The 27,590-nt window shown below is 41.8% G+C and overlaps 1 protein-coding gene across 4 annotated transcripts in view; it reads left to right on the top strand.

The window, feature by feature from the left end:
• LOC124528694 (guanine nucleotide-binding protein G(q) subunit alpha) overlaps positions 1-27,590 on the top strand; it is a 315,654-nt gene that overhangs the window by 96,387 nt on the left and 191,677 nt on the right. For all 4 annotated transcript variants that reach the window (XM_047102448.1, XM_047102455.1, XM_047102468.1 and 1 more), the window contains one exon: positions 10,490-10,674. In XM_047102448.1, coding sequence (XP_046958404.1) covers positions 10,490-10,674 — 185 coding nt within the window. The remainder of the gene's footprint in view (positions 1-10,489; positions 10,675-27,590) is intronic.

Raw genomic sequence — 27,590 nt, 5'->3', positions numbered from 1 at the left:
CTAGCATCAGGACCTCAGTCATGACTGTGCCCTTGCCTTTGTCAGAGGCCCAGAGAATGTAGGACATAAACCCCCTCTTCTTCATGGGTATCGTCTGCATCAGTGCAGTGCACCTTGTAGGTTTACACAGGGTGATTCTGTTGGAGTGAATAAGCATTTCAAACTGAACATTGCGTTCTGTACCCAAACCTCTTCCTCTTCAGGCCTCTCTAAGACTCTAGAACCTCTATCCATCTAGGTTACCCAAGCCCAACGTCTAGGGGTTATCTCCATTCCATCTCTTCCTCTTTCTACCCACTTCCCATCCATCTCCATCCAGACTGGATCCGGAATCCTTCCTCTTCCCTCCATCAGGTCTCCTGCCATCGTCTTTGGCTTGGATAACTGAAACACCCGACTGGCTCACCCTTACAGTCCACTCTTCACTTAGCGTTAATCAAACGATATCACGTCCCTAGTTAAAATCCTCCAAAGCTGGCCAACGCGCTTAACAGAAAGCTGAAACTTGTGTGCTGAAATACAGGACCCCGTGTGCCTTCGCCTCTGCCTCTGTAGCCAGCAGAGCAGTCTCTGTGTTGTCTCCTGCCTCTTTCCCCACCACCCTCTGTGCCTCAGCCACACTGGCTCTCTGGTCACACCCCCAGTGTGCCGGCCACACCTGTTCCCACCTTGACCTCTAGGGCAGCTGGTTCGCTGCTCTGGATGTTGTTTCTTTCTAATTTGATTGTGGCTGAATTCTGGATATTGAGATATCAGCTTAAACGCACCTTCTTAGGCTTTCCTCAGTCTCCCAAATTAAAGTAGCTGCTAGGTCAGTCTGTATTTCATTATCCTTAATTCTTTAATGCAGAGTGTCCGTCTCCATTTGATATGTTACTATTCATCTACCTACCTATATGTCATCTTCCACTCATGCTTGCATGTTGCCTATATGAAAACAAGGACTCTGTCTTGTATCCTTGATGCCTAGAATAGTATCTGGCATGGAGTATACACACAATAAAAAAAAATCCGTACTAAAAATGTGCATACATATGGCTTAAAAAAAATTTTTTTTAACGTTTATTGTTAGAGAGGGAGAGACAGAATGTGAGCAGGGGAGGGGCAGAGAGAGGGACACACAGAGTCTGAAGCAGGCTGCAGGCTCCGAGCTGTCAGCACAGAGCCCAAGCTGTCAGAACAGAGCCCGACACGGGGCTCGAACTCACAAACCGCGAGATCATGACCTGAGCCGAAGTCAGAGGCTCAACCGACTGAGCCACCCAGGCGCCCGCCCATGGTACTAGTTTTGATTTTAAAAAAAAATACTCCATTGAAATATTTCTCGATTACTCAGTTTTTGCCTCTCCCCATCTAGCCCTGGATCAGACTATTTTCCAGTTTTCTCACTGGATTTTGCATTATAAATTAATCTTAGTATTTGTTGAGTACTTACTCTGTACCAGACACTGGTAGATGAACTCACTGGAAATTCACAGCATAGCTGTAACATAGGTATGGTAGAGGCCAGGTAACTTACCCAGGTCACAAAGCTATAGGGAGGTGGGAACACAATAGACAGCAAATGCAGAATGTGCCATATGGGTAGAAATAGACTCATAAAGTGGAAGCGAGATTAAGACCTTTAACATCCCGGCATAGTTACCCCGCTGCTTTTGAGAGGACTTTAAACAAACCTAATGAACAAGAATTTAAGGCTTAGGGAGGGAAAGGTTGATGGGCTACCTGGGTGGGGAAGGAGAGGAAGAGGGAACAGAAGGGACTCATCAGTGAGATGCTTTAGGAGACTCACTGTGTTCTGTATGTCTTATTGATTGCACTTGGAGTACCTTAGGGGACATGAGAAGACTCATCTGTTTGGATCAAATACTCGATTATACTGAGAAGTACTTCTGTGACAATGTGGCTTTAAAGTGCAGAATGATTTGGGAGAAACGTCTTCCAGTTATAGAAGACAAATTATGGTACACCACACATCAGAATAAAGTATAGACAGATTAGTTAAGTGGAAAACATAAAACCATAAAAGCCAAAATAAATATAAGTGTTTGGAACTTTTAAAAAGCATAAACTTGGGGCGCCTGGGTGGCTCAGCCAGTTAATTGTCCAACTTCGGCTCAGGTCATGATCTCACGGTCTGTGAGTTTGAGCCCCATGTCAGGCTCTGTGCCAACAGCTCAGAGCCTGGAGCCTGCTTCAGATTCCGTGTCTCCCTCTCTCTATGCCCCTCCCCTACTTGCACTCTAGCTCTCTCTCTCTCTCTCTCTCTCTCTCTCAAAATAAAAACATAAAAAATTCTTTTAAAGCATAAACTTTTATAAAAGAAATGACAGAGGAAACCAGATGAATTCATTAAGTACAGATTTTAAGTTGATACATCGAATTTTGTCATCAAATGAAAAGAAAATGACTGGTTGAGGAAAATATTTGTATAACCAAAGTTTATTTTTGTTTTAAACACCAAATTGTTATTTAAAAAAACAAACAAAAACCGTAGGTTCTCAAATTAAAAGGCAAGTTCATAGAAGGGATACAAATGACAAAATATGAAAAATGTTTTCATAAGTGAAGATTAAATTCAGGTAAAGATTTAACTTTCTCAAATTGTAGCTTTAAAAAAAGGTGGTGTTGGTAAATGAAGAGTGGGGTAAAGAAGGCTCTGATGGGTGTGCTGGTTGGTGTAACTGTAATTTTCAGGCAGCTCTTCTACCCAACTGCGTTTCAGAAATAGAGATTCGGGAGATTTTTCTTCAGGGATGTTTATCACAACATTATTTATAAAAGTGAAAAAAAAATTAGAAATATTCAATGTGTTACAACAGGGGATATGTTAAATTATCACACGTCCTTACAGTGGCCTTTCAGACGATCATTAATAGCTATTTCTGAGGAATAATTGGTATCTTGGAATAATCACCACAGTATTTTATGTGAAAAACAGTAATACAGTACTGTTTCAGTTTTAGAACTAGGACAGAAAAAGTACATTTGCCTGGAAGAGGAGACTGGAAAGAAATTAACCAAAATGTTAACATTTTGGCAATTTTGAAAATGCTTCTGTTTTTCTAAATTTTCTTTAGCATATATTTACAACTTTAATAAATTTGGATAAAAGTGTTTTATGGAAAGACAGTTTGTGAGGACGTAAGATCAAGAGCCCTGGGCAGACAAGAGTTCTCTGTAGGTTCTAGTCCATTTCCTTCTGTCTAGTTTTCAACCAGCAGAATCCTTGAACGAGTCACTTCCCCTCCTTTGTGAACTGTGTGAGATCAGGGCTTCTCAGATTTTTCTTTTGAAATGCACTCAGAGGCAGGAGGGAGTGAACACCCACACCCAGAGGAGAAAAGGTTGGGGGATATAATATCAAAGTAACCTCTTGGGGGCACCTGGCTGGCTCTGTTAGTAGAGCACGTGATTCTTGATCTTGGGGTTGTGAATTCAAGGCCCACACTGGGTGCAGATTTTGCTTAAAACCAACAAAGTAACCTCCTGAACAAGATTTAGTGTGGAAGTTCATGTAAGCTTCCCATTCATCTCCAAACTATACTGTTGTTAGTTTTTAAAAATTTTTAAGAATTGAGATATAATTTGTGTACCTCGAAATCCACCATTTAAAAGTATACATTCTAGGGGTGCCTGGGTGGCTCAGTCAATTAAACATCCAAGTCTTGGGCTCGGCTCATGTCATGATCTCACAGTTCATGAGATGGAGCCCCGAGTCGGACTCGTTGCCGACACCATGGAGCCTGTTTGGAATTGTCGCTCTCTGCCCCTCCCCCACTCACGGGTGTGCAACTCTCTCCCTCTCTTTTCTCAAACTAAATAAATAAACACATGAAAGAAGTATATACTCTAATAGTTTTTACAGTATTCAGAAGCTTGTGCAAGCAACCGGTGCTAGTTTTTCATACACAGATGTTTACCATGGACACTCTGTGGTAAAATTGACTCTCCCAAGAAATCGTACCTGGTGAGTAACCTTAGCAGCACTGGAGGTCCTTTTCCGGGAGGATTTCACCACTTTGAGGAACCCAGAACTAGATGATATTCCACATGTGTTCCACACGTTGCATTTTCAGTGTGTTTTGCCTGTCTTTCCTTTAAACTTACCTGGATGAGTTGTTATTAATAGTCTTGGTTACCACTGATTTACCCATCTGTTCACTTACCATTCATAGTGGGCGATACTAAATTCAGTTCATTTTCTGTACTATGTATTTTTTAAACTGTCTAGTAGTACCTTCTGCCAGACTTTGCTGGGGATAAAGAGTGAAGTCATTCCCAACCCTTGGCCTCAAAGACAGTCTTTTAAGGAGAGGAAGTTATGGTGACTTTGGTATTAGAGCTGCTTGGTGACCAGTGCAGGTTCCCAATTTAAGTGGAGGAAGATGTGCAGATAGCAGAATACGTGGATCTTAAAGTGGATAGATCGAGATGTGGACAGCACATGGATTGAGTTTTGACTAGGTGTGTTTAAATCACTTTTATCTCAGTGCTATTAATTCCTTGCACGTGTGGCTTGATGCTGTGCTTATGGGTAGCGAATTCCTCCCTGAAATTTCTGGTTCTACTTTATCCAAGATTAGGTGGAAGTAGTTCAAGTTCAGCTGTGGGGGGGCTGAGATTCTATATTTTAAACTCTTGGCCTAAACCAGCAGTCCTTATTAAGTACAGTTACTTGAGTTATAATTGAGCTCCATGAGACTTGGGTTTGTTCTTAGCCTTTCTCTATCTGGGTGCTGGCCAATCAAGAGGGCAGGGCAGGGGCATTTGGCTCCAGCCTTCACATTAATTAAAGGCTTCAGATGTAGATTTCTGATGGTTTGACAATGTCTCCAAATACAGTCATGAAAGGCACTGGCAGGATAAAACGAATATATTTATTGTACAACTTTAAATACCACAGTTTTTATAACTCAGTGTTGGCATTTCTTCTTTTTCCTGGGGGCAGTGATGGGTCTCCTACAGCCTGTAAGAGGCCTGGAGGTGTGTTTTTTGCCTTTCTTTCCGGATGAAGGGAATGAAGCATCAGGAGCCTTCAAGTTCCTGATAGTGTAGTGTTGGATGATTGTTTTCCAGGGCCATTGTCCAGCAGTCAGGGATACCACCGCCTTTCGGAGCAGTGACAGTAGTAACTGACGTTTTTAGGGCATGAGCAAGTCTTGTGCAGACGTGGATTGTGCTTTGCAGCTCTTTTGATGAAAGTATAATCCGAGAAGCCAACTTAAGTGTGAGAGAAGGAACCAGTGAATCCGTGATTGCTTTCCAACAGTAAATGATAATCCATTGCCATTAAGAAGTTAATGTATTACTGGATTTAAAACCGCCATCTCGGGAGGATAGGGGGTGTGGGATAAGAAAAACTGTCCTGCCTTTAGAGATTAATTGGACAGCACTGTTTACAGATTTCATTGTGCAAATGGGCAGGATAATCAGTTTCGTCATATAGATGCTTAGCCTGAGTGGGACACAGAGAGTAAATGTGGATTTGTGGCAGAAGCTGTGTGTGGAAATCCTCTTGTGTTGCAGAGATCTTGTCAAGTCCTAAAATGGAAGCATCAGATTGTGTGTGTGTGTGACTGCGTATATGTCTGGTGTGCTGTATTCTAACAGCTTACAAAGTGATGCCCTCCACAATGGGATATTAAATTCGTATTTGATTTTGTTCTGACGGAAAGAGTAGGGAAGAAAAAAACCCTAAGTATCCCTCAAAGCCAATCATGCGTGCTGGTTGATGTGTGCTTCTTTGTCTTTTTAATTAAGGTTTTATTTTTAAGGAATCTCTACATCCAATGTGGGGCTCAGACTCACACCCCAAGATTAAGAGTCGCACATTCTACTGACCGAGCCAGCCGGCTGTCGCTATGTATGCCCTTTTTAATAGCATGATTCTCATGTAGTCTCATTTTTGGGTGTGTTGATGAGCTAGAATAAGAAAAGTTAAGAGTACCCACCCAAAGGTGAAACAGCTTTTCCGGGGAAAATTTTTAGCTGTATTTATGGAGACCATTCCAAGAAAAAAAAGCAGTTTTGTGGGATGAGCACCCTTGTATGTGTTGACGTGCTTGTCATGGTTACTCCATGACTTGATTGGAGTTATAGTTAAATCAGCAAAAATGAGAGCCTTTCCCACCTGCACTTTCATGTAAGGGCTCCTTGCTAGATTTTATCAATGGCTTTGGAAACAGTAGATTTGTATTTCTTGAGATAGGTCAAGAGTTACTTATGCCCTGTGCTATGCAAAGAGATTAGCCATTGCTGGATTCACACAGAGTCTACTTCCTTTCATTCTTTGAAAAGTCTAATTTCTTTCATTCAGACGTAAAGAATTACAAAGTCTCTCATCGAACTTTTCATGTGGCTTTAGGAAACAACACCATTTTATATAATTAAGGAATAGCTGTTTTTTTTAATTGTACCAAGTATTGTTTTTTGATATTAATCATGAGTAGATTGTCAAAATGTCCATTTCAAATCCTGAGAATGTTGTTTAAGTCTATAAAAATAGGACAACAACATGATATTTGGCTTGCACATTTGTTAAGAATAGTATTTCATTTGTCTCCATGATAGAACTCTTGGAACAAAGAAGCTAAATTGCTTGGTTGAGGTGTCAGTCCATACACCTTTTTTGAGCTAAATCCATTGTTAGAAAAGAATGATGTGTCTGTCAGTTGACTACTTTTATCTTCAAGCTACAGCGTTTGAAAATCACTCAGACTCCCTCTTACATGAAGCTTTGCCTTCGCCTTGAATTTGCTGCATTTATATAGTAACATCAAAGGATGAACATTAAGCTCTTGAGTGGCCAGTCAATTGGAAGATGGCACCAGATTCGAAATGGATCCCTGCTAATTGAAGTAGTATTCAGAAACTCAAAATTAGATTAGATGGATAAAAGTTGGGTGAAGTCAAAGCCATCATATTTTTATACAGTGGGCAGTGGAAGCTAATTATCCTGGATTTAGGGCAGGCGTGACTATTAAAATAGTGACAAACCCAGGGGTGCCTGGGTGGCTCAGTCGGTTAAGCGTCCAACTTCAGCTCAGGTCACGATCTCATGGTCCGTGAGTTCGAGCCCCGCGTCGGGCTCTGGGCTGATGGCTCAGAGCCTGGATCCTTCTTCCGATTCTGTGTCTCCCTCTCTCTCTGCCCCTCCCCCATTCATGCTCTGTCTCTCTCTGTCTCAAAAATAAATAAACGTTAAAAAAATTAAAAAAAAAATAGTGACAAACCCAAACTGGGCAGCTAAGGGCTGGGTCGAACCTGCACGTTGCCCATTAGTAGCCGGGTCGTCTCTGCCCAATGCCTCGCCTCTCGAAGGCCTTTTCTTTTCTGTGAAATGAGGAGAAGGATGTCTGTCTCACAGATTTTTGAGAAGATGAAATGACAGTGTATTTCAAAGTGCTTGGCAAAGTATTAAGGGTTGAACACAAATGTCTTTTGATTTCCTTTATGAGAGAGGGTATTCAGGAGGTAGAGGCCATGATTTCCCCTCTCTGTATTGGAGGCTGGTCTTGGAGTGTGTTTGTTTTGCACGTGTACACACTGTGGGGGTGGGTGGCCAGTACTGTGTTTATTAGGACTTCGGGGTAGAATTGGGCTGTAGCTTTTCTTCATCATGGTTGGCCTCTGGGAGAATGCTGTCAGAGTGAAATAGTGACTAGTAAGCTTTTTATGGACTAGAGACTGCCTTATGAGTAAAATTTATAGAGAAGCGGCCATCTTTCATCTTACCAAGCTTCCCCTGCTTCCCTGTGGCATTTGTACCAGTCAGGGTCCCAGTAGGAAACCTGTGGCACACTCCAGCTGAGTGGCTGAGAGGAGTTCTATAAAGGGACTAGGTCATAGGGGCAAGTAGCAGCCCGGCAAGGGGAGAGAGCAGTCACAAGAACCAAGAGAGGGTAGCTGTATGGGAGCAGACACCCAGTGGGACCTGTGGCCTTTTGAAGGAGACACAACGTGCCTCTGGTGCCCTTGTAGGGAGTGAGCTGTAGGAAATTCCCCTTCCTCATTTTCCTACTCTCTGGTCTCCTCGTGTCTTCCATGAACTAAACCCAAGAAAAAGACGGAGGGTAAGGGAACTGTTGATGTGAAATCCTTTTGGGTCAGCCTCCTGGGGCGTGGAGCGAGACACGCAAATGGCGAGAGAGGATCCCTGGACATATCTGGGGCATTAGGAATCTTAATATCTTAATATCTTAATGTGGAGTTGGTTTTTGGATGCTTTTTTCTTTCCTGTTTACGTGCCCCCATTCATTCACTGGTCCCGCGCTCTGCCTCTGTTTGATCTCATTAGTGTGATCTCATTAGTTTGATCTCATTAGTTCATTAGTGTGATGCCCAGGTGACTAGATCCAAAGAGGTGCCAAGCATTGACTGCTCCTGCCCAGCATGACTTTGTTGAAACACAAGCCAGTGCAGTTTATTGTCTGCTGCTTTTGTATTTTTATATCTTTTTACATTTATTTTTATATTTTGTATTTTCTACTCACCAAATGAATATATAAAAGCTGCACAGAAAGCCAGGAGGAAGGGGACCTGTTGCCTGATTCTCTTTCCTTCTCGTGTCATTAACCTCACAAATTAAGATTTCTTCTTGTTTTTGTTGTGGAAAAAACTAGCGGGGATTCTGATTTGATGATTACGCCTATGGTTGGGCCCTCAGAGCTAGCCATTGTCCCGTGGATAAGGATAATAAACAGAGGCAAGCTGAATTTTTTTCTTGTGTACTTTGAATTGCTTGGGAGAGTAAAGATATCAGTTTTTTTTTTTTTTTAAATAACTTGTTAATTGGTAATGAGAAACAATTCTGTAGTTCTTTTTCTACCAAGAGGTGCTACTTTTTAGATGCTTTGGGGTTTTTTCCCCCAGTATTCAAGGTTGGAATTGTAAAATAGTCCTTTTAAACTCTTCCGGTGAAGCTCCTTAAAATGGGTTGAGGCATTCACATTGTAGTGTTAACTTTGGAGTTGGAGGAGTCCAGAGTGCTGATTAAGAGTCATCTGAAAATGATAAAGGAATTGTTGACCCAGAACCTTGGGGCTAGAAATCATCTTCCGTCGTAACCGTGCGAGGCTTCTGTGTTTACGCGGACATCTGCAGTCATTTAAGAGTGCTTCTATGAAAACCGTAATACTCATTTGAATTTTTCTTGATTGTTTATAAAGATAATAATGAAATCCAACCACCAGAAAAACAAAATGAAATTGGGACAGCTGCTGTATTCCTAGTCTTAGTTTTCCTTTTCTCTTTTCTTGTTTTTGTAAGCACCTTGTAGGTAGGAAGTGGCAGTGAGGATGCCCCTGTCATCCTGTGTTTTAATATTATATTCTTCCAAATGTAATGTGCAAATAGGTACTTTCAGTGTTTTTCTACACTGTTAGGGGAAGACAGAGACATTTGTTTTTTGGAAATCTCAAGGAAGCCTGAAAGTGAGTGAGAAATATTCAGAAATGGAGTGACGTATGAAAGAAGCCACCCACATTTGGAGAAAGGAAGTTTTTAGAGTCGTAGTGTTGGATAAGTTGTGGAAGAAATAGAGTGTCATTCAGTGACATGATCTCATCTTTCTGTCTTCTTCCTTCCATGGTCATTGGTAGCTTTGAAAGGATTGCCCTCAGGCTTACACTAACAGAAAATAGATGTTGAAAAAGAGAAAAATAAGAGCACAGAAGAGAAAAATCCGGTAACGGTAAATTTCTATATCATGTTATTTATTAGTCAAGAATGAGCAGACAGAAGGAGTGTCACTGTGACTTCTCGGAATTAGGTGATTCCTTGGGATAACTGCCACTGATACAGTTGATGCTTATGTGTATAGATACGTATATATACCTATATATCACATATGTGGTATACATGTGATATGTATGTCATATATATGTGATATATATCAAAAATATATGACATATATACACACACACATATATACAGCACATATATATATACACACTCACACACTTCATTTTAAAATGAAAGAAAATGTGTAGAACTTTCTAGGCGTTTTTCCTTCCTACGAATGGCATTTATGTAAGCACATTGTCATTTCCAGATCCAGATCCTGCCTAGCAGCCCAGCCTCCTGGCAGTCTTGCAGATATTCTCCAGGGAAGAGAGCTTTATCAAGTGTTTATTCTCTTCAAAAGATGCTGATTTCGTTGTGTTTGCCATAAGATAGGTGGTTACAAATACACTATCAAAATTCCACGCTGGGTGGCTTACAGAAAGGTGACAGGGTTTTTTGTTTGTTGGTTGGTTTTGTTTCGTTTAAGCTCATCTGCCCCTGAAATGGACCCTCATCCCTGCAGTTTTGCTGAGTGTTCTCTACAGGTGGCCTTTCTACCCCTAGTGATGTGCCCTCCTGGGATGCCCCTCCAGCAGGCTGTTTGGGGATGCCACGTCCAAGCCGCCCTGTCTGGTTTCGTTGTCTGGGAAACTGAGAAGGTGTCATGGTCTGACGACGTCTTTTGCTGTTGTCCTTCTTTCAGGGACAGGAGAGAGCGGCAAGAGTACGTTTATCAAGCAGATGAGAATCATCCATGGGTCAGGCTATTCTGATGAAGACAAAAGGGGCTTCACCAAGCTGGTGTATCAGAACATCTTCACGGCCATGCAGGCTATGATCAGAGCCATGGACACGCTCAAGATCCCCTACAAGTACGAGCACAATAAGGTAGGCGTGGATCCGCACGGGATCGCTGGCGTAGCCATCCACGGTGCGCAGGCACCCTTCACAGGTCTGGGATGTGCAGTGGGGTGGGTTTTGAAGTGCGTGTTTTTCATCTCATCTTAAATGGGACTTTTAATGGTTCAATACGTTCCTTATAGTTTTTTTTTTTCCCTTAAATCTTTAAAGTCACATCTATGCACAATTAGAGTTGTGTTCTTAGCGATACCGATGAAAGACATTATTTGGATGTTCAATGGTATAAAACATAGGGGACGCCACACTACATTAAGAAGACAGTTTGTGAGTTCAAGACAAATTGACCAAGGTGAGTGAATTCAGAGAAGAGGCAGCAGCCTTGTTTCAACCTCCCACTCTTTGTGCTTCCTTGGCAAAAAAAAAAAAAAAAAAAAAAAGAACAAAAACAGCTTAAGAGCATTCTGTCCGGTTTAATTTTGGATTTCGTGACTTCCTTTCAGTAGTGCCACAGGCTTAATTTTATTTCAAAATAGGCCCATCTGTCACTTCCAATAACCTTTCAAACACGTTTCCCTGCAATTGTGTTCAAGTAATGCAAACTTCTAACGTCACTGGAGAAGGGGTTAGAAAAAAAAAAAAACCAACACGTTTTTTCAGGGCTTGGAGGTGTTGATTTTATCGTAAGCTGGTAAAGCCTCGCCTTGTGTTGACAGAGCACTAAATTTGTACCTACACTTGCTTTAGGGCTTCATCAGAACTTCCACTCTCCCTCAGTACTCTGGAGAATCTACTCTTAGAAATGGTTCCATACACCCGGATCAATATGTAACAGCAAGAAGCTGGCGTGCCTGCTGTGACTCATACACTAGGATTTAACTCAAAGTGAATCATAGGTAAAATAAAGCAGTGCTGTGTACCTTCACTTCTGTTACCATTGAGAAGCTTCTAACTATACACATCATCTTAAAATCAGGCATTTATTTTTCTTGGATGTTTCCTTGAAATCGACTGGCTGTTTCTGATGTAACTGAGGCTCTCGCCCTTAGTTTGCCGAGGGCAACAAGAGAGCGTATCCGCAAATAGCAGAGAGGCCCTCCACAAAGAACCCTCGAGAGTGAAAAAGATCTGGGCAGCTTTATGAGCCTGGGAACGTGTTTGCTTGAACCACATGAGGCTGCCTGGATATCTAACCAGTCTACATGTAGAAGGATCAAGGCTGTTTTTCCCCACTAAGAAATCTCAGTGTAGTGAATTTCTGAAATAGTGGCACACTGGTTTTGTTGCAGTGGGAGGAAATTCTGTTGAAGGAACTGCCTTTAATACCAGTGACTTTCCCAATCCACAATTAGTTGATAATATCATGATCTGATGAATTCTGGCTGCGTTACCACATGTGTGCTATGATGTACAGTTGACCCTCGAACAATGTGGGCATTAGGGGTGCTGATCCCCCATGTGGTCAAAAATCCACATATAGCTTTTGGTTCCTCCAAAACTTACTAGCTTACTGTTGACTAGAAGCCTTACTGATAACATAAACAGTTGATTAACACATATTTTGTGTGTTATATGTTTTATACACTGTATTGTTACAAAAAAGCAAGCTAGAGAAAAGAAAATGTTATTCAGAAAATCACAAGAGAAAATACATTTATAGTACTGTACTATATCAGAAAAATCCATGTATAAATGCACCTGCAGCGTTCAAACCTGTGTGTTTTTTTAATGTTTTTTTTTAAGTTTTTTATTATTTATTTATTTATTTATTTATTTATTTATTTATTTGAGAGAGAAAGAGTGCAAGTCGGGGAGGGGCAGCGAAGGGGGGGAGACAGAATCTGAAGCAGGCTCCAGGCTCTGAGTTGTCAGCACAGAGCTCTACGTGGGGCTTGAACTCACGGACTGCGAAATCATGACCTGGGCTGAAGTTGGATGCCCAACCGGCTGAGCCACCCAGGTGCCCCCAAACCTGTGTTTTTTAAGGGTCAGATGTGTCTATGTGTATAACTGGCAATATGTGTTATACATATAACATATTGCCAGTTTACACTGTGTAATATAATGCAGTCTCTCTTACTGATGCAGAAAAATCATCTTTCTTGGATATTCCAGAAGAATGTTTCAGGATCTTGCTTTGATGATAGCTTTTCATTTGAAGATCATTTATTGTACCATCATGTAGAGACATAGAAGACAGAGTGGCATGTCTGCTTTATTCGTATAACACAATAAAGAATATTTAAGAGCATGTGAACTCTTTGTATCAGTTCTAGTTAAGTAGAATTTACTGTGATGAACACCATTCGGTTGAAAAGCAATATCATAAAAAGTTAAAATGTTACGATTTTTCTCAGCTATCATAATTACCCTGCGGAATCTTCCGCCCTCTCTTGATACTGCCTGATACAATGACATGAGTGTGTGCTGACCTCTGAATTTCTCAGTATGTTGAATCCCCTTTAATTTGTAATATAAATTACTTACCCACTCGTTCCATTTTCTCTACAACATACACATATTCTGAAGCATCACTCCTTACTTCCAAGCTCTGCCCACTCCTTGCCTTTGTCAATGCTTACTAAGGACCTAAAGTCTTCTTTCTGTTGCATCCAGCTGCTACATCCTCCTAGAGTCCTTCTCTGCACACCTCCCCCCTTCCATTGGGTAAGTAATCCCACCCTCCTTTAGCAGAAGCCGTAGAGGAGTGTTTATAATTGTCTAGTTTGTATTCTTATGATGACTTGGGTGTTGATCTTATTTTCCCCACTAGACTCCAAGCTCCTTGAAGGTAGAGGGTGTATCCATTGCACCTCAGCATTCTTCACTGACCCTGGTGTTGTACCTTGTGTGTGATAAAGGCTCAAAACAACCCTGTTTTATGAACGGGCAAATCATTATAACATTAGACCCCTGAAAGCTTCCCCTTCTGCCCCCAAGTTGTAAAAATCGTTATTCAGATCAGCACATAGCTGTTGAAATGGTTTTATGTGCAAAAGCGAATAAAAACTGTGCTTTCAGGGGTGCAGAGAAGTTTCATTAGGGCTGGGCAGAAATTTACAATTTAGAAAGAGTCAAGGGGGTAGCTGAAGGATGGCAGGGATAAATGTTGAGAAAAAGGAATGTGACTGTGTTGGCCAATTTAACTTGAACAGAATTTTTAGGAGAACTGGAAAGTAAAATCAAACTGGTTTAGAATGTGTTTCCGAAAGGTTTTGAATCTAGGCTTAGAAGTTTGAATTTTATTTTCTTGTGTTTATGACACCCATTTAGTAATAATATGTTTTGCTTAGAATTTTCTACAGAGGTTTCTGGTTACAGTATGCTCTCTGTTTGATAAATAGTTGAGGGATTTGGTGTGCAGGTTATTAGCAATTACTTGGAAGAAATGCGCTGTGACTTAATATTATTTTGTGACACTAAAGACTTAAAAAACATAGTTTTTATAAAGGCTTCTTTGCATCTATGTCCACATTGGCCACAGTGTTTGGTAGTAGCATAAATAGATACAAAAACTTGCTAACTGTGTACTTGCCTGACTCTGTACTTGCCTCTGAGTTCATGTATTTTATAAAGCAAAATGTAGCTTGCAAATAGTATGGCGTGTTCTTAACTGGGAAATTGTCACAGTTTTGTTTGCTGTGAAATTGGTTCCAGCAATGAGAATACCACAGCAGAATACTGGAATTTCTCTGGCTCCTGAATAAGTGTTACTACACTGAATTGAGAGTCCCTCCAGTTAGCTGGGGGGCTGGTGCAGTGGTCGTGGGGAGTCCAGGCCATGGTCTCTGCCCTAGATGGTGGTGTAGCAACCCACGCCTTTTTGTAGAACTTACAATCCAGGGATTCGCTAGCTCTGGAGTAGCTTGTAATAAATTGCAAACTTTTACCAAAAATAAAGATCAGTTCTTCTCTGAGTATCTGCTATCCCATTCTTGAATTTTCTCTGCCAAGTGAGCAACGTTTACAGGTGAGCCGCTTGGGCTCCGCCCAAGTGAGAGAACAGGTCCGAAGACGACTTCTCACTATACTGTGAGCTAGGGTTTGTTTATTCCTAAATATTACTTTGCCGTATCCCTAAACACAACTGTTGATAGCTGATGTTAAAAGGGATTAAATATTTGTTGCTCAGTCAAATCAAAAGATAACATTTAAACCTCCACTAGGTGCAAGGCATTCTATGAGGTTCCTCTGTCATTTTTAAATTGATATTTATTTTATTTTTTATTTTCGAGAGAGAATCAGCATGTCCATGAGCAGGGGCAGGACAGAGGGAAAGATAGAGGCAGGGCAGAGAGAGAGAAAGAGAGAGAGAGGGAGAGAGAGAAAAAATCTTAAGCAGGCTCCATGCTCAGCTTGGAGCCTGACACAGGGCTCGATCCCATGACCCTGGGATCATGACCTGAGCGGAAACCAAGAGTCTGATGCTCAACCAGTGGAACCACCCAGGTGCGCCATCCTCCATCGTTTTTTACTGTCCAAAAGGGAGAATGTCCATCAGTATTATCTTACAGTTTCCTCTCTTAAACAGACGTATTCTTCTGATTATTCGTTGTTTGGGTGCTGAAATCAGCTCTTTGTAAAAAAAGGAGAGATTAAAAAAAAAAAAGTTTCTGTGCTCACATGGCTAAGAACTCCGTTGAATTACAGTGTGGGAAATAGGTCAGGTATTGACCCGTGACTTTTATGTATTTATTATCTTTATCTGTCGGTTCCTGCATCGCCTTGTTGCTATTTTGTATGCACGTGCTTTATCTTCTCGGATTGCAAATGATGTCACAGTAAACAGACCTCTTGTTTTGTAATTCGTTGTCTCTGCATCTTGTGCGGAATGTTGTGAGAGCTTTTTTTTTCATGGAGTAAATGACCCCAGGTTAGCAGATCCTCGTATCCTTTTTATCCTTGTTTCTGGCTAGTTTCTGAGAATTTTGAAATCAAGCTATGCTTAGGGCAGTTTCAGAGGACTCGTAGACTTTGCTCTTTTGTCTGGTCCCCGGAGGAGAATAGAATGTAATGCAATGCTTCTTCATGCGATGAATTCAAGACTGTTGAGTCCAAGTCAGACACTGTCACCTTTTCTTTTAGTTTCTGCTTTTAGACTTGGAAGTCCCAGATGACTGGGCCTCCCTCGGCACCAAATTGACTAGCCAGGAGTTTGCAGGCCTGACACCCGTTTCCCTTTTTCCTGGCCAATGAGTGCCACTGAGAATACATGTTACTACGGCATCTCTGTCCTCCCTCTAAGAAAGGACTTTTCACCAGGAGAGTGCCTCGTTAAACACTTGCACAGCTTTCTGAATTTTCTGCATTTCCTGAGAAATCTAAGATCCCAGAAGCCACGTTTCAGAAGAAAAATGTAGCCAGAATTCTGGAGGACTTGCTAACTTACTGCTACTTTTGATCAGTTGAACAAAAATTCCCAGACTCCCTTTTTCAACATGAAGGAATTTTCTTAGTTTACCAAATGCTCAGAGACTGATTTCATTTTCGTATTTGTCACCAGAATAAGCACATAATTAAAGCAGAACGTACTAAGTAAGTATTTTCATGTTTCTCTAACGAGTTGTATCAGGCAGTGTTCTGTGCTTATAAGCAACAGAGAACCCTGGCTAAGTTAAGAAGGGCTTAACAAGAACAGGAGGTGACCCCGAGAAGCGTGGAGAAGTGGAAAGGCTAGTTCCTGGAAACCAGGGCAGGTCTAGGGAACTCCTCTGTGACACGGATGAACTCTGACCATTTTCATTCTTCTTTTACTCCACTCGAGGATCGGATATCTGGGGAAACTTGCCTGAGAGGTCTGGCCTGGATTCTGTGCTAGCTTTTTGGACAAGGCTGGGCAATTTGATTGACAGTTCCTGAGGGAAGTCAGGGTACAGTTACTAAGAGAAGAGAATGATGTTGGCACAAATCACAATTACCCACTGCAACATCACCCTGCCAGTTTAGAACATAAAATGACACGTGGATTCTCTGTGCAAGAAAACCCTCCAGTTTTGCTCGGCATTCGCTAAGCCTGTTTTAAAGGACAGCTTCTTACTCTGGGCTTGTTCAGAATGGGGGCATGGAGAGGTTGAGGGGTTCGTGTCTTAGTAACAGTTATATATGATGCAAGTAGCTGAGTTTGAACCCAAGCCCTGGAGAGCTGAGTAACCTTGGGATTGTCACATTTTTTCCCTAAGCCTAAATTTCTTTACTCTCTAAGCCTGGATGTCCCCATCTGTAAAGTGCAGCAGCTAATAATAGGATTGTTGCAAGGGTTAGATAGGTAATGTATATGAAAATATAGATGATAAATCAAAAGAGTTTGCAAGTTGTTAGAAGATGAATTAGCATGAGGGGTGGGGACGAACACTGTTAATCTTCTATATTAAGAATCAAACAAGCAAGGATCTCCTGGTCGGTTGAGCATCTGACTTCGGCTCAGGTCGTGATCTCATGATTCATGAGTTCGAACTCCACATTGGCTGTCTGCTGTCAGCATGGAGCCCGCTTCGGACCCTCTGTCCTCTTCTCCCTCTCTGTCTCTCCCCTGCTCACTCTCTTTCTTTCAAAAATAAGCATTAAAAAGAAGAAGGAGAAGGAGAAGAAAACAAGCAGAAAATAACTTAAGCAGCATGGCCGGATTTAGGATGTATTTGAAGGGAACTTTCCTTAGAGTGACAGTCATTGAAATGGGACAGCAAGGAAGGTAGAGAAATCCCCTTATCTGGATGTGTTCAAAACAGAATGTATTTTTAACATGTGAAATTCTTTAAGGCAGTTTTGCTGAAATAAGACCGGATGCACTGGACACCCTCTGAGATCCTTTCCAAGTTGGTTTTTCCTTGTGTTGAGTCTCTGATTCCAAAACGCTGAGAAAGAAATGATGCTGTTGTTAACTTGTTATAATTTATTTATTTATTTATTTTTTAATTTACTTTTGAGACAGAGAGAGAGCATGAACGGGGGAGGGGCAGAGAGAGAGGGAGACACAGAATCGGAAGCAGGCTCCAGGCTCTGAGCCATCAGCCCAGAGCCCGACCTGGGGCTCGAACTCATGGACCACGAGATCGTGACCTGAGCTGAAGTCGGACGCTCAACAGACTGAGCCACCCAGGCGCCCCAACTTGTTAGAATTTAAATCTCCCACCTTTCTTGAACTTTGTGCATTCCAGAGCACTTACAAAAACAAACAAATAAATAAAATAAATGAAGCCAATAAACAAGAGATTCAAAGTGACAGTGATCTCCAGCCAATGGGGGTTTTGCTTTCTTTACATCTAAATCTCATAAGTAATTACAACATTTACATCTATGTAGGTTTTTTTTTTTTTTCTTTTTAAATGGTGTTCAAAGGTGAAAATCAGATGCAAGTATTGGGGATATTGTCAGTGGTAGTATTTCTTCCTCCCTCCCTCCCTCCCTCCCTCTTTCTCTTCTCTTCTCTTCTCTTCTCTTCTCTTCTCTTCTCTTCTCTTCTCTTCTCTTCTCTTCTCTTCTCTTCTCTTTCTTAAATGTTTATTTCTGAGAAAGAGACAGAGTGTGACCAGGGGAGACGCAGGAAGAGAGGGAGACACAGAATCCGAAGCAGGCTTCAGGCTCTGAGCTGTCAGCACAGAGCCCGCCGCAGGGCTCGAACCCACGAACCGCGAAATTGTGACCTGAGCCGAAGTTGTACGCCCAACTAACTGAGCCACCCAGGCGCCCCAATTTCAATTGGGTTGTTGGCTGCTGGCCACCAAAGACAGTCTGCAACTTCTCCTAGGAAAACTTTCTACTCCTGTGTCTACAAATCTGAGAGTTTTCTTTCTAATAAAGAGCCTAAAGGAATATGGACACCTTTTGCTACCAACTTGATCTGAGGTTGGTTTACAGCTGTCTCATTTCTCTGTAGGACTCTTGTTGGGAGTTGAATCACCACTGATTCTCTAGTACTCAGCTTTTAGAATCTCTTTTCATATGGTCTTCTCTCTTTTTTTTTCTTAGATGTTTTTAACTGATATTTATTGGGGGGCGGGAGGGGCAGAGAGAAGGGGAGACAAGATCCAAAGTGAGCTCTGTGCTAACAGCAGAGAGACTGACACAGGGCCTGAACCTGCATACTGTGAGATCATGACCTGAGCCAAAGTTGGACACTTAACTGACTGAGCCAGCCAGGCGCCCCTGGTCTTTTCTCTTTTAATATCTGGCAAATACTTTCCAGCCACATTTTTTGTCTCCTTACTCTGTCCTTGTTTCTTTATTCATTTTATATCCATGACAGCCATGTAAAAATAGAAGATGAATGTAAGATTTGTTAAAAATCCCTATTTCTTGGCTACAGTTATTCTGTAATCCTAAGGCATGCCATAGCATTTATCCAGGATGAGTGTCTTGAGTTCCGTTTTATCAGAGGAGGACTGAAACAAAGAAGGAGTTTAGCAAGTAGAGTGAGGCTGAGCATTTTTTTTCTCTTTCTTTCTTTCCTTTTTTTTTTGTTGTTGTAATTTTTACACTCAGAAAAGTACACGCATCATCAGTATCGAGCCATGTGTATTTTTCCATTGTGAGCACGCTTGCGTCCACGTCTGCTGATCTAGATCAGTATGACCAAAAGCTCAGACACTTCCTTATGCTTCCTTCCAGTCAGTGTCCCCAGCTCCTAAAGGGTGACCCCCATCTTGACTCCTCATACCGTAGATTAGTTGTGTTAGTGTTTGAACTTTGTATGTATGAGTGCAAGCATGTGGTATATGCTCCTGTGTATCTGTTTTTTTCTGTTCCATATTTGTGGCATTCACCCATGTTTTTACTTGTCACTGTGATTCATTTATTCTCATTTCTGCATGTCTAATAGCAATGCCCCATAGAGCTTCATGAAAATGTTTTATGTCCGTGCTGTACAATATGGTAGCCACCACCACCCACATGTGGCCACTGAGCCTATGAAATGTGGGTACTGTGACTGAGGAACTGAATCTTTACTTTTATTTAATCTTATTAATTTATATTTAATTTTTTTTTTACTGTTTTTATTTATTTGTTTTTGAGAGAGAGAGAAACCACGAGCGGGCGAGGGGCAGAGAGGAGACACAGAATCCAAAGCAGGCTCTAGGCACTGAGCTGTCAGCACTGAGCCTGACGCGGGGCACGAACTCACGAACCATGAGATCATGACCTGAGCCGAAGTTGGTAGGTTAAGCAACTAAGCCACCCAGGTGCCCTTTAATTTATGTTAAAATTTACATGTGACTAGTGGCTCTGTATTGGATAGCACTCTTGTGTTATATTCCATATGCCACAGTTTGCTTATATTTCTTATTGTTAATATAAGTTTGGGTGTTTCTGGCTCTTGCAGATAATTCCAGTATAAACATTCTTGTACCTGTCTTTTGATAAACAAAGGTGTGCATTTCTTCAGGCTAAGTACCTAGGATTTGGAATCGCTGAGTCAGAAGATATCCATCTGGTCATTTTCAGGATGTAGACACTACCAAAGATTGTCCAGAACGATTGTGTCAGTTTACATTCCCACTAGCCATCCATGAGAGTTCTTCTAGTTGTTCCATATCCTTGACAGTTCTTGGTATTGTTAGTCCTTTTATTTTAGTTAATCCATTAGCTAGATAGTGGCATCACGTTGTTGTTTCAGTTTGTATCTCTTTGATAACTAGGGATGCTCAGCACCTTTTCATATGTTCATTGGCCATTTGGTTATTTAAAAATTTTTTTAATGTTTATTTTTGAGTGAGAGAGACAGCACAAGCGGGGGAGGGGTAGAGAGAGAGGGAGACACAACCTGAAGCAGGCTCCAGGCTGCGAGCTGTCAGCACAGAGCCCTGCGTGGGGCTTGAAACTCACAAACTGTGAGATCATGACCTGAGCTGAAGTTGGACGCTTAGCCCACTGAGCCACCCAGGCGCCCTGCTTTTTGGTTATTTAAAAAAAATGCTTGGGGCGCCTGGGTGGCTCAGTCGGTTAAGCGGTCGACTTCGGCTCAGGTCATGATCTCACGGTCTGTGAGTTCGAGCCCCGCATCGGGCTCTGTGCTGACAGCTCAGAGCCTGGAGCCTGTTTTGGATTCTGTGTCTCCCTCTCTCTGACCTTCCCCCGTTCATGCTGTGTCTCTCTGTCTCAAAAATAAATAAACGTTAAAAATTTTTTTTTTAAAATGCTTTTTACTTTTTTTATCTGCTGAGTTGTCTGATTCCTTATATTTTGTAGGAGTCTTTTATATATTAAGGAAATATTTCTTTCTTTCTTTCTTTCTTTCTTTCTTTCTTTCTTTCTTTCTTTCTTTCTGAGAGAGAGGGAGAGTGCAAATGGGAGAGAGGAGCAGAAGAAGAGACAGAGACAGAGAATCTTAAGCAGGCTCCATGCCCTGTGCAGAGCCCAACACAGGATTCGATCTCAGGACCATGAGATCATGACCTGAACTGAAATCTGGAGTGGGAAGCTTAACGGACTGAACCACCCAGGTGCCCCAGGGATATACATTTCTGTTGATTAAATGTGTTGCAAGTTATCTTCTCCACTTCTTGGCTTGCTTTTTATTTCCTCTTGGTTCCTTCACTGGACAGAAGTTCTTATCATTCCCCCCCCCCCCACCAACCCCTTCTGATTAGTGCTTTTTGAATCCGTTTTAAGAAACCTCTGGCTACTTTAAAGTCTTGTAGATAATCTCCTGGTTTGTCTTCTAAATTGTTTGCTGTTTTTCGCTGTTTACATTCAGCTCTAAACTGCGTTCAGATGGACTGTAGAGTATGATGTGAGACAGGGGTAAGTTTTCTTTTTTTTTTTTTTTTGTTTAAATGTTTGTTTATTTGTTTATTTATTTTTATTTTTTGAGAGAAAGAGAGAGCAAGCCAGGGAGAGGCAGAGAGAGAGAGGGAGAGAGAAATCCTATGCAGGCTCCATGCTATCAGCACACAGCTATGGGGCTTGAACTCACAAACTGAGATCATGACCTGAGTTGAAACCAAGAGTTGGAAGCTTAACCGACTGAGCCACCTAGGTGCCCCAAATTTTATTTTCTTTATATGGATATTTAATTAACCCAACTCATTTATTGAAAAGACCATCCTTTATCAAGTGCAATATAGTTTCTATCACTCAGTTACAGATCAAGTGAATGTGTATATGAGTTTCTGAATTGTCCATTCTGATTCATTAGTTTATTTGTGTCAATACTGTCTTAAAGACTAATCTTAGCATCGAGTTTAATATCAGACAGATTAAGTCATTCAGCTTTGGTTTTCTTCTGGAGGTTGTACAAGTGCTGAATGTATTTGCTTGTAATTAAAGGTACCTTTAAGAACATTTCTTTAACTAATGGTAGGTTTCCCAGGATGAATCCGAATATTATGATTATTCTCTGTAATACAAGTGACTTCCCCTTCCTCGAAACCTCAGTTCATTTTCTCATTTAACCTGCAGTTGACTGCATAGCTCAGTAGGAGGACATCTATTTTTCTCAGATTAATAATATGACATTTTTATTATCAATCAGTCCATTTACAAAGGGTAATGGAGCTGCTGTGTGGTTTTGTCCCTCTTCACTTGGGTCTTGTTCTTTCTCACTTCAGCATTTCCTTCAACCAGAGTGGGGACTGGCCTGTGAAGGCGGGGGTGGGGGGGTGGGGGGCGGTTCTACCAAGTTCCCCTCTCACAAACCCCTTTTCAGGCAGCACTGCTCCCCACCACGTAGATTCGGAAGATTTGGCACTAATCCCTTATGTCATATCTTCCCTCTCCAAGGCCTATTGGAAGGCTTGACTAGGCTTACCTGGACTTTCTTTTTGTTGTTGTTGTGTAGTCTCCAGCTGTTGTGGAAATTGACCATCTTTTGTGGGTCAGCGTGAGAGCTGTAGGTAGGTTAGAGGGTAATAATGCAAACTGGTTTTGCCCTTTTGTTAACTGCAGTACTTTAATCCTATTATGTAAAAGTTTTATTCATTTATGTCTTAATGAAGATACTGGGAAGCAACTCATTTTGGTGAAGCAGAGTATTAAGCACAGGCAGAGCTGTAGACGTTGCGTATCCACACACACATACGTGTGCACACACCGGTGTGTAATTGATAGCTGGTGCATTAGAGATGACCTTTGCAGGGAGCTTGGGTGGCTTAGTCGGTTAAGCGTCCAACTTCAGCTGAGGTCATGGTCTCGCAGTTTGTGAGTTCGAGCCCCCCGTCGGGCTCTGTGCTGACTGCTCAGAACCTGGAGCCTGCTTCGGATTCTGTGTTTCTCTCTCTGCCCCTCCTCCCTCTCTCTCTCTCTCTCTCTCTCTCTCTCTCTCTCAAAAATAAATAAATATTAAAAAATTTAAAAAAAAGAAATGAGCTTTGGACACTATTTATATATGTGGGTAAAGCTGATGGAATAGCAGTGCCCTCTCCGTATCGTCTGCCTGTAATGACTGTCTGTAGACAACGCTTCCTCGGCTTAGTAATGCCCAGTCCGCTTTGCGTGGCCCACCTCATCTGGAAGTAGCTGATCTCATGTGTCTGTCTTCAGCTAATCCATATTGTTTAAAATCGGATGAAAGGAAGGAAATTGACACTTGAGGTTGGAGTTAGGGCTTTAATCATTCACATGTAGCACAGTATTTGGCATGAGGTTCTACTCTGTTGAATGAATGAACAAGTGATTGTTTACTGTATGATGATGGGTTTTTATGTGCAGGGTGGTACACTGTCGTATTGCTGGGGCCTCACGCAACGAGGCTTGAAATCCAGCTCTGTAACAACATTGCCGTATGATAGAGTAAATTAATCTCTCTGAATTCCAGTTTCCTTATTTGTAAAATTACGGTGATGATGATGCTTACTATGCTTACTTCACAATGTATTGCAAGAATTAAATTATAATAGTCTATGAAAAGCCGAAAAGTTGTCCATTGTTTTATTTTTTTATGTTTATTTATTTAATTTTTGAGAGAGAGAGAGAGAGAGAGTGAGGGAGGGAGGGGCTCAGAGAGAGGGAGAGAGAATCTGAAGCAGGTTCCATGCTGTCAGCACAGAGCTGGATGTGGGACTTAGTCTCATGAACTGTGAGATCATGACCCGAGCCGAAATTGAGAGTCAGACGCTTAACTGACTGAGCCACCCAGGCCCCCGGAAAAGTTGTCCATTGTTAAATGGAGATGTTGTTCTTTAATTTAGTCATTCAACATGTATTTACTAAGTACCTCCTATGTACTAGTCAACAGAAACCACTTTGGCTGTTTTTGAAAAAGGAAATAAACAGTGAGTGCTCTAAGGAATATTACCAATCTGTCCAAACTGGAGAGAACTCTGGGTAAGCAATCTTTCTCTAAAACCCCTTTCATCTGCTCAGACCTTGGACGTCCAGGGACTGACAGCCACCATATAAAATACATGTGGCATAGTTTAACACATTTTAGTAGGAAGTTGTGAATCTGGTCATTTGGCTGTTCCTACTTAACTCCTGGCAGAGCATCACATAAATACTTTCCTTGTTCTTTTAAACCAAGTAATGCATGATTTTCCCCTTTAATTTTAAAATAATGCATCTATTTTTCAATTAGAGAGGCAGAGTGTGTTTGTTGGGACCAAGGAAAGTGAATGCCTAATGAAGTCTGAAGTGATCTAGGGAGTGAGTGAGAAATGCTAGCACTTTTCTTTGGCATTTTCACCTCACTGAAAAAGTAATTTCAGTTCTGGCTTTACTTTTCAGTATTATAGAAATGTAGGGTAGAGCTTGCTGAGTGTTTTGCAAAGCAACAGTTTTGCTTATCAAAGCCATGTGTATCAAAGCCTAAACTCTTGCTTCTGAGAAGCTATACTCTGTCCTTCTCTACGATACTGTTTTACTCTAAATCACTTAGCACCTGCTACATAACTGGGCTTTTTGTTGTTGTTTTTTGTTGTTTATGTTGTTAATATCCATAAGATTTTCATGAGTTCGTGAGTGTATTTCCAAATAAGGAATGTACTTGAAAAGATAATGTCATGTTATATTAGGATACTTTCCTCTCAAGGGATTAAAAAAAAAAAAGTCATTCATTAAAAGCTCTGATGACTAGTTTTGGCTTGATACATTGTAAACTTATATTTGGAACACACTTATTTTCCTGATTTTCTGTTTCTTAAGGTAAATTTGCGAAGAAGATATCCTTAAGTTGTTGCCCCCGCTGTTTTGTAAGACGACCGTGCAGTTCTCTTGCAATGCCGTATTGTTGGTTTAAAATGAAAAATGGCCTAAGGGGAGCGGCATTCCCGGAATATATCAAGGAGGTGGTATCACTGCAGAGTCACGAGAGTATTAGATTGGTTTGGCAGGCTGTCTGCTTTTTTCAGCGTTCTTGCATCCTCTGTGGTAGAAAGTATAATGGTATGGAGCTGATTGTGGTAGACGCTAGCATGTCTGGGAGGGAGAGTGGCTGTGCAGGTGATTGTTTTCTTTGTGCAGTCTTGATGGTACTGGGCCCTCGTTTTTACTCTTTTTTTTTTCTTCAAGGTTTATTTATTTTTGAGAAAGAGAGAAAGCAAGAGAGCAGGGGAGGGGCAGAGAGAGAGAGGGCGACAGAGGATCCGAAACGTGCTCTGTGCTGACAACAGAGAGCCCGATGAAGGGCTCGAACTAACAAACGATGAGATCACAACCTGAGCTGAAGTCGGACACTTAACTGAGCCATCCAGGTGCCCCTCATTTGACCTTTTGTCGCTATTTTGCTGTCTGTTCACAGACTGTGTCCATGGCAAAGGGATGAGAATGTGTAGCTGTTTGGTTATAGTACACTGCAGTCAAAGGCTCACTGAAGTGGGGTTTGTTAAAACACTTTTGGATTCATGGGACATCTGGGTGGCCCAGTCAGTTAAGCGTCTGACTTCAGCTCAGGTCATGATCTCGCAGTCTGTGGCTTCGAGCCCCGCATCAGGCTCTGTGCTGACAGCTGAAAGTCTGGAGCCTGCTTCGGATTCTTGTCTCCATCTCTCTCTGTCTCTCCCCCTTTAATGCTCTGTCTCTGTCTCTCAAAAATAAATAAATGTTAAAAAAAAAATTAAAAAAAATTTTTTTGGATTCATTTATTCTTCATTGGTCTTTGGTCCTGTATTCCGTATCACAGTAGAAACTTTAGTGTTAGCAATGTTGTGAAAAGTTTTAGGAATTTTGGTCTTAGGCAGGCCAAGTGCAATGTCAGTACAAAGATACTTTTTCATTTTAGAGAATACGATAATGGCATCAAAATGGCCAGTGCCATATACTTTGTGGATGGGCTGTATAATGTTGTGCATTTGTGCCTGGCCATGGGTCAAATGGTGGCCCCAGGGGAGACTTGCCTTTTTCCGTGTACAACAAACAGCATCTTTTTGCCAAATGCTCCACTCAGTTGGGATGCCTTTTCCTAATTTGCTCAAAAGGTTCCATGTAGTCCGTGGTAGCTTTGGATCATCCTACCTAAACTTGAGGTTGGAAACTGTGATTTTATATCCTAGAGCAGTGTCTCTCAAACTTTACTGTCTGTACAGATCACATGGGGTCTTGGTAACATGCACATTGTGTTTCAGTGGATCTGAGGTAGACCTGGGTATCTGCTTTCCCAGCAAGCTCCCAGGTGATGTGGAAGTTGCCCGAAATAGAGCCATCTTTGAAATAACTGACTCTCCACCGCCAGGGGCAATATGAATTCATGAATGGGCTAAGTAACCTCTGGAGAGAAAGTTCCAGAACTGATACTTTAGTAGGATTTCAGCCAAAGGACATTCAGCAGTTGCTTATACTATCTCAGGTCTGCCTTCCTCCTCTGAAGAGTGAGGTTGATAATGGTACACACATTGTATAGCCAGTGTGGGCATTCACGAGAGAATGCAGGTGCGGAACTTGTTTAGGACAGGAACTTCAGCTTAGTTAACATCCCCTAAAGGGTTGTTGTCAAATTCTTCCCAGAATGTGCTGGGGCAGGAGAAAATGGAGGGAGCTTCAAGTAAAGTGCAGAATGCATGAGGAGAAATTGCTGATTGTGTAAAGATAGGGAGGAGGCCATGACCCAAGAATGAGACACAGGTGCCTGTTATCAGGTGCACTAGTGGTTTCCAGGAAACAGTGGCCTGGCCTGTGATAGTACCTAAGACAGCTGGTCTAGAATGTAAATGACAGGGATGGGGGGCCCCTGAAGGGGTTCCTGGATCGTTGTGACTGCTGAGATCAAGGAGCATGACAAGGCATCTTATTATCTTGACCCCAGGGTGTTTTAAGTAAGAGGACAGCCAGTGCAGTGAGGGAAAAGGAAGGAGCAGGGAAGGAAAGAGAAAGAAGAGGAATAACCTTTACCCAGTACTTGTGCATGAGGTAATGTCAGGTATTGTAGTTAATGTGCTCCAAAGTGTGAGGCAGAGGTGGGAGTATTCTAACTAATTAATTAACTATATTTTAAATAAAACAATTTTTAATGTTTATTATTTTTGAGAGACAGAGTACGAGTGGGGGAGAGGCAGAGAGAGAGGGAGACACAGAATCAGAGGCAGGCTCCAGGCTCCGAGCTGTCAGCACAGAGTCGGACGAGGGGCTCAAATTCGCGAACCTCGAGATCGTGACCTGAGCGGAAGTCGGACACTTAACTGACTGAGCCACCTAGGTGCCCCTGGAGTATTCTCATTTTTAAATTGAGGGTCCAAAATCACTCAGTTTGTAAGTTTATAGGGCTAGACTTTAAAACCAGATTTAGGCTTAATGATTCCTAAAAGCCAACTCATGTAATCGACACAGTAAATACCTTTGACCCCAGGACACATAATCAATTTCCTTATGAGTAAGAGCAGGTGGAGTTCTCCAGGGCCACTTCAGCCAGGGCCTGTGAGACCGCTCTGCTCACTGTTGTGTCCCCAGCGCCTAGCCTAGTGCCTGGTCCACAGTCAGGTGCGGTCAGTCTTCTAGAATGAATGAATCAACATTTAATCAAAGAGAGTTGACTGTGTGGTATTGCTACTATTATGGGCCTTTTAAACTCTTTATTCTTACAACCA

This window comes from Lynx rufus, unplaced genomic scaffold (genome assembly GCF_022079265.1).
Source record: "Lynx rufus isolate CCGP_SWC_20201006 ecotype Redwood Valley unplaced genomic scaffold, mLynRuf1.p SCAF_10, whole genome shotgun sequence".
In the NCBI taxonomy this organism is placed as follows: domain Eukaryota; kingdom Metazoa; phylum Chordata; class Mammalia; order Carnivora; family Felidae; genus Lynx; species Lynx rufus.
The sequence above is the reverse complement of the archived record's forward strand: the minus strand, read 5'-3'. Positions and strand labels throughout refer to the sequence as shown.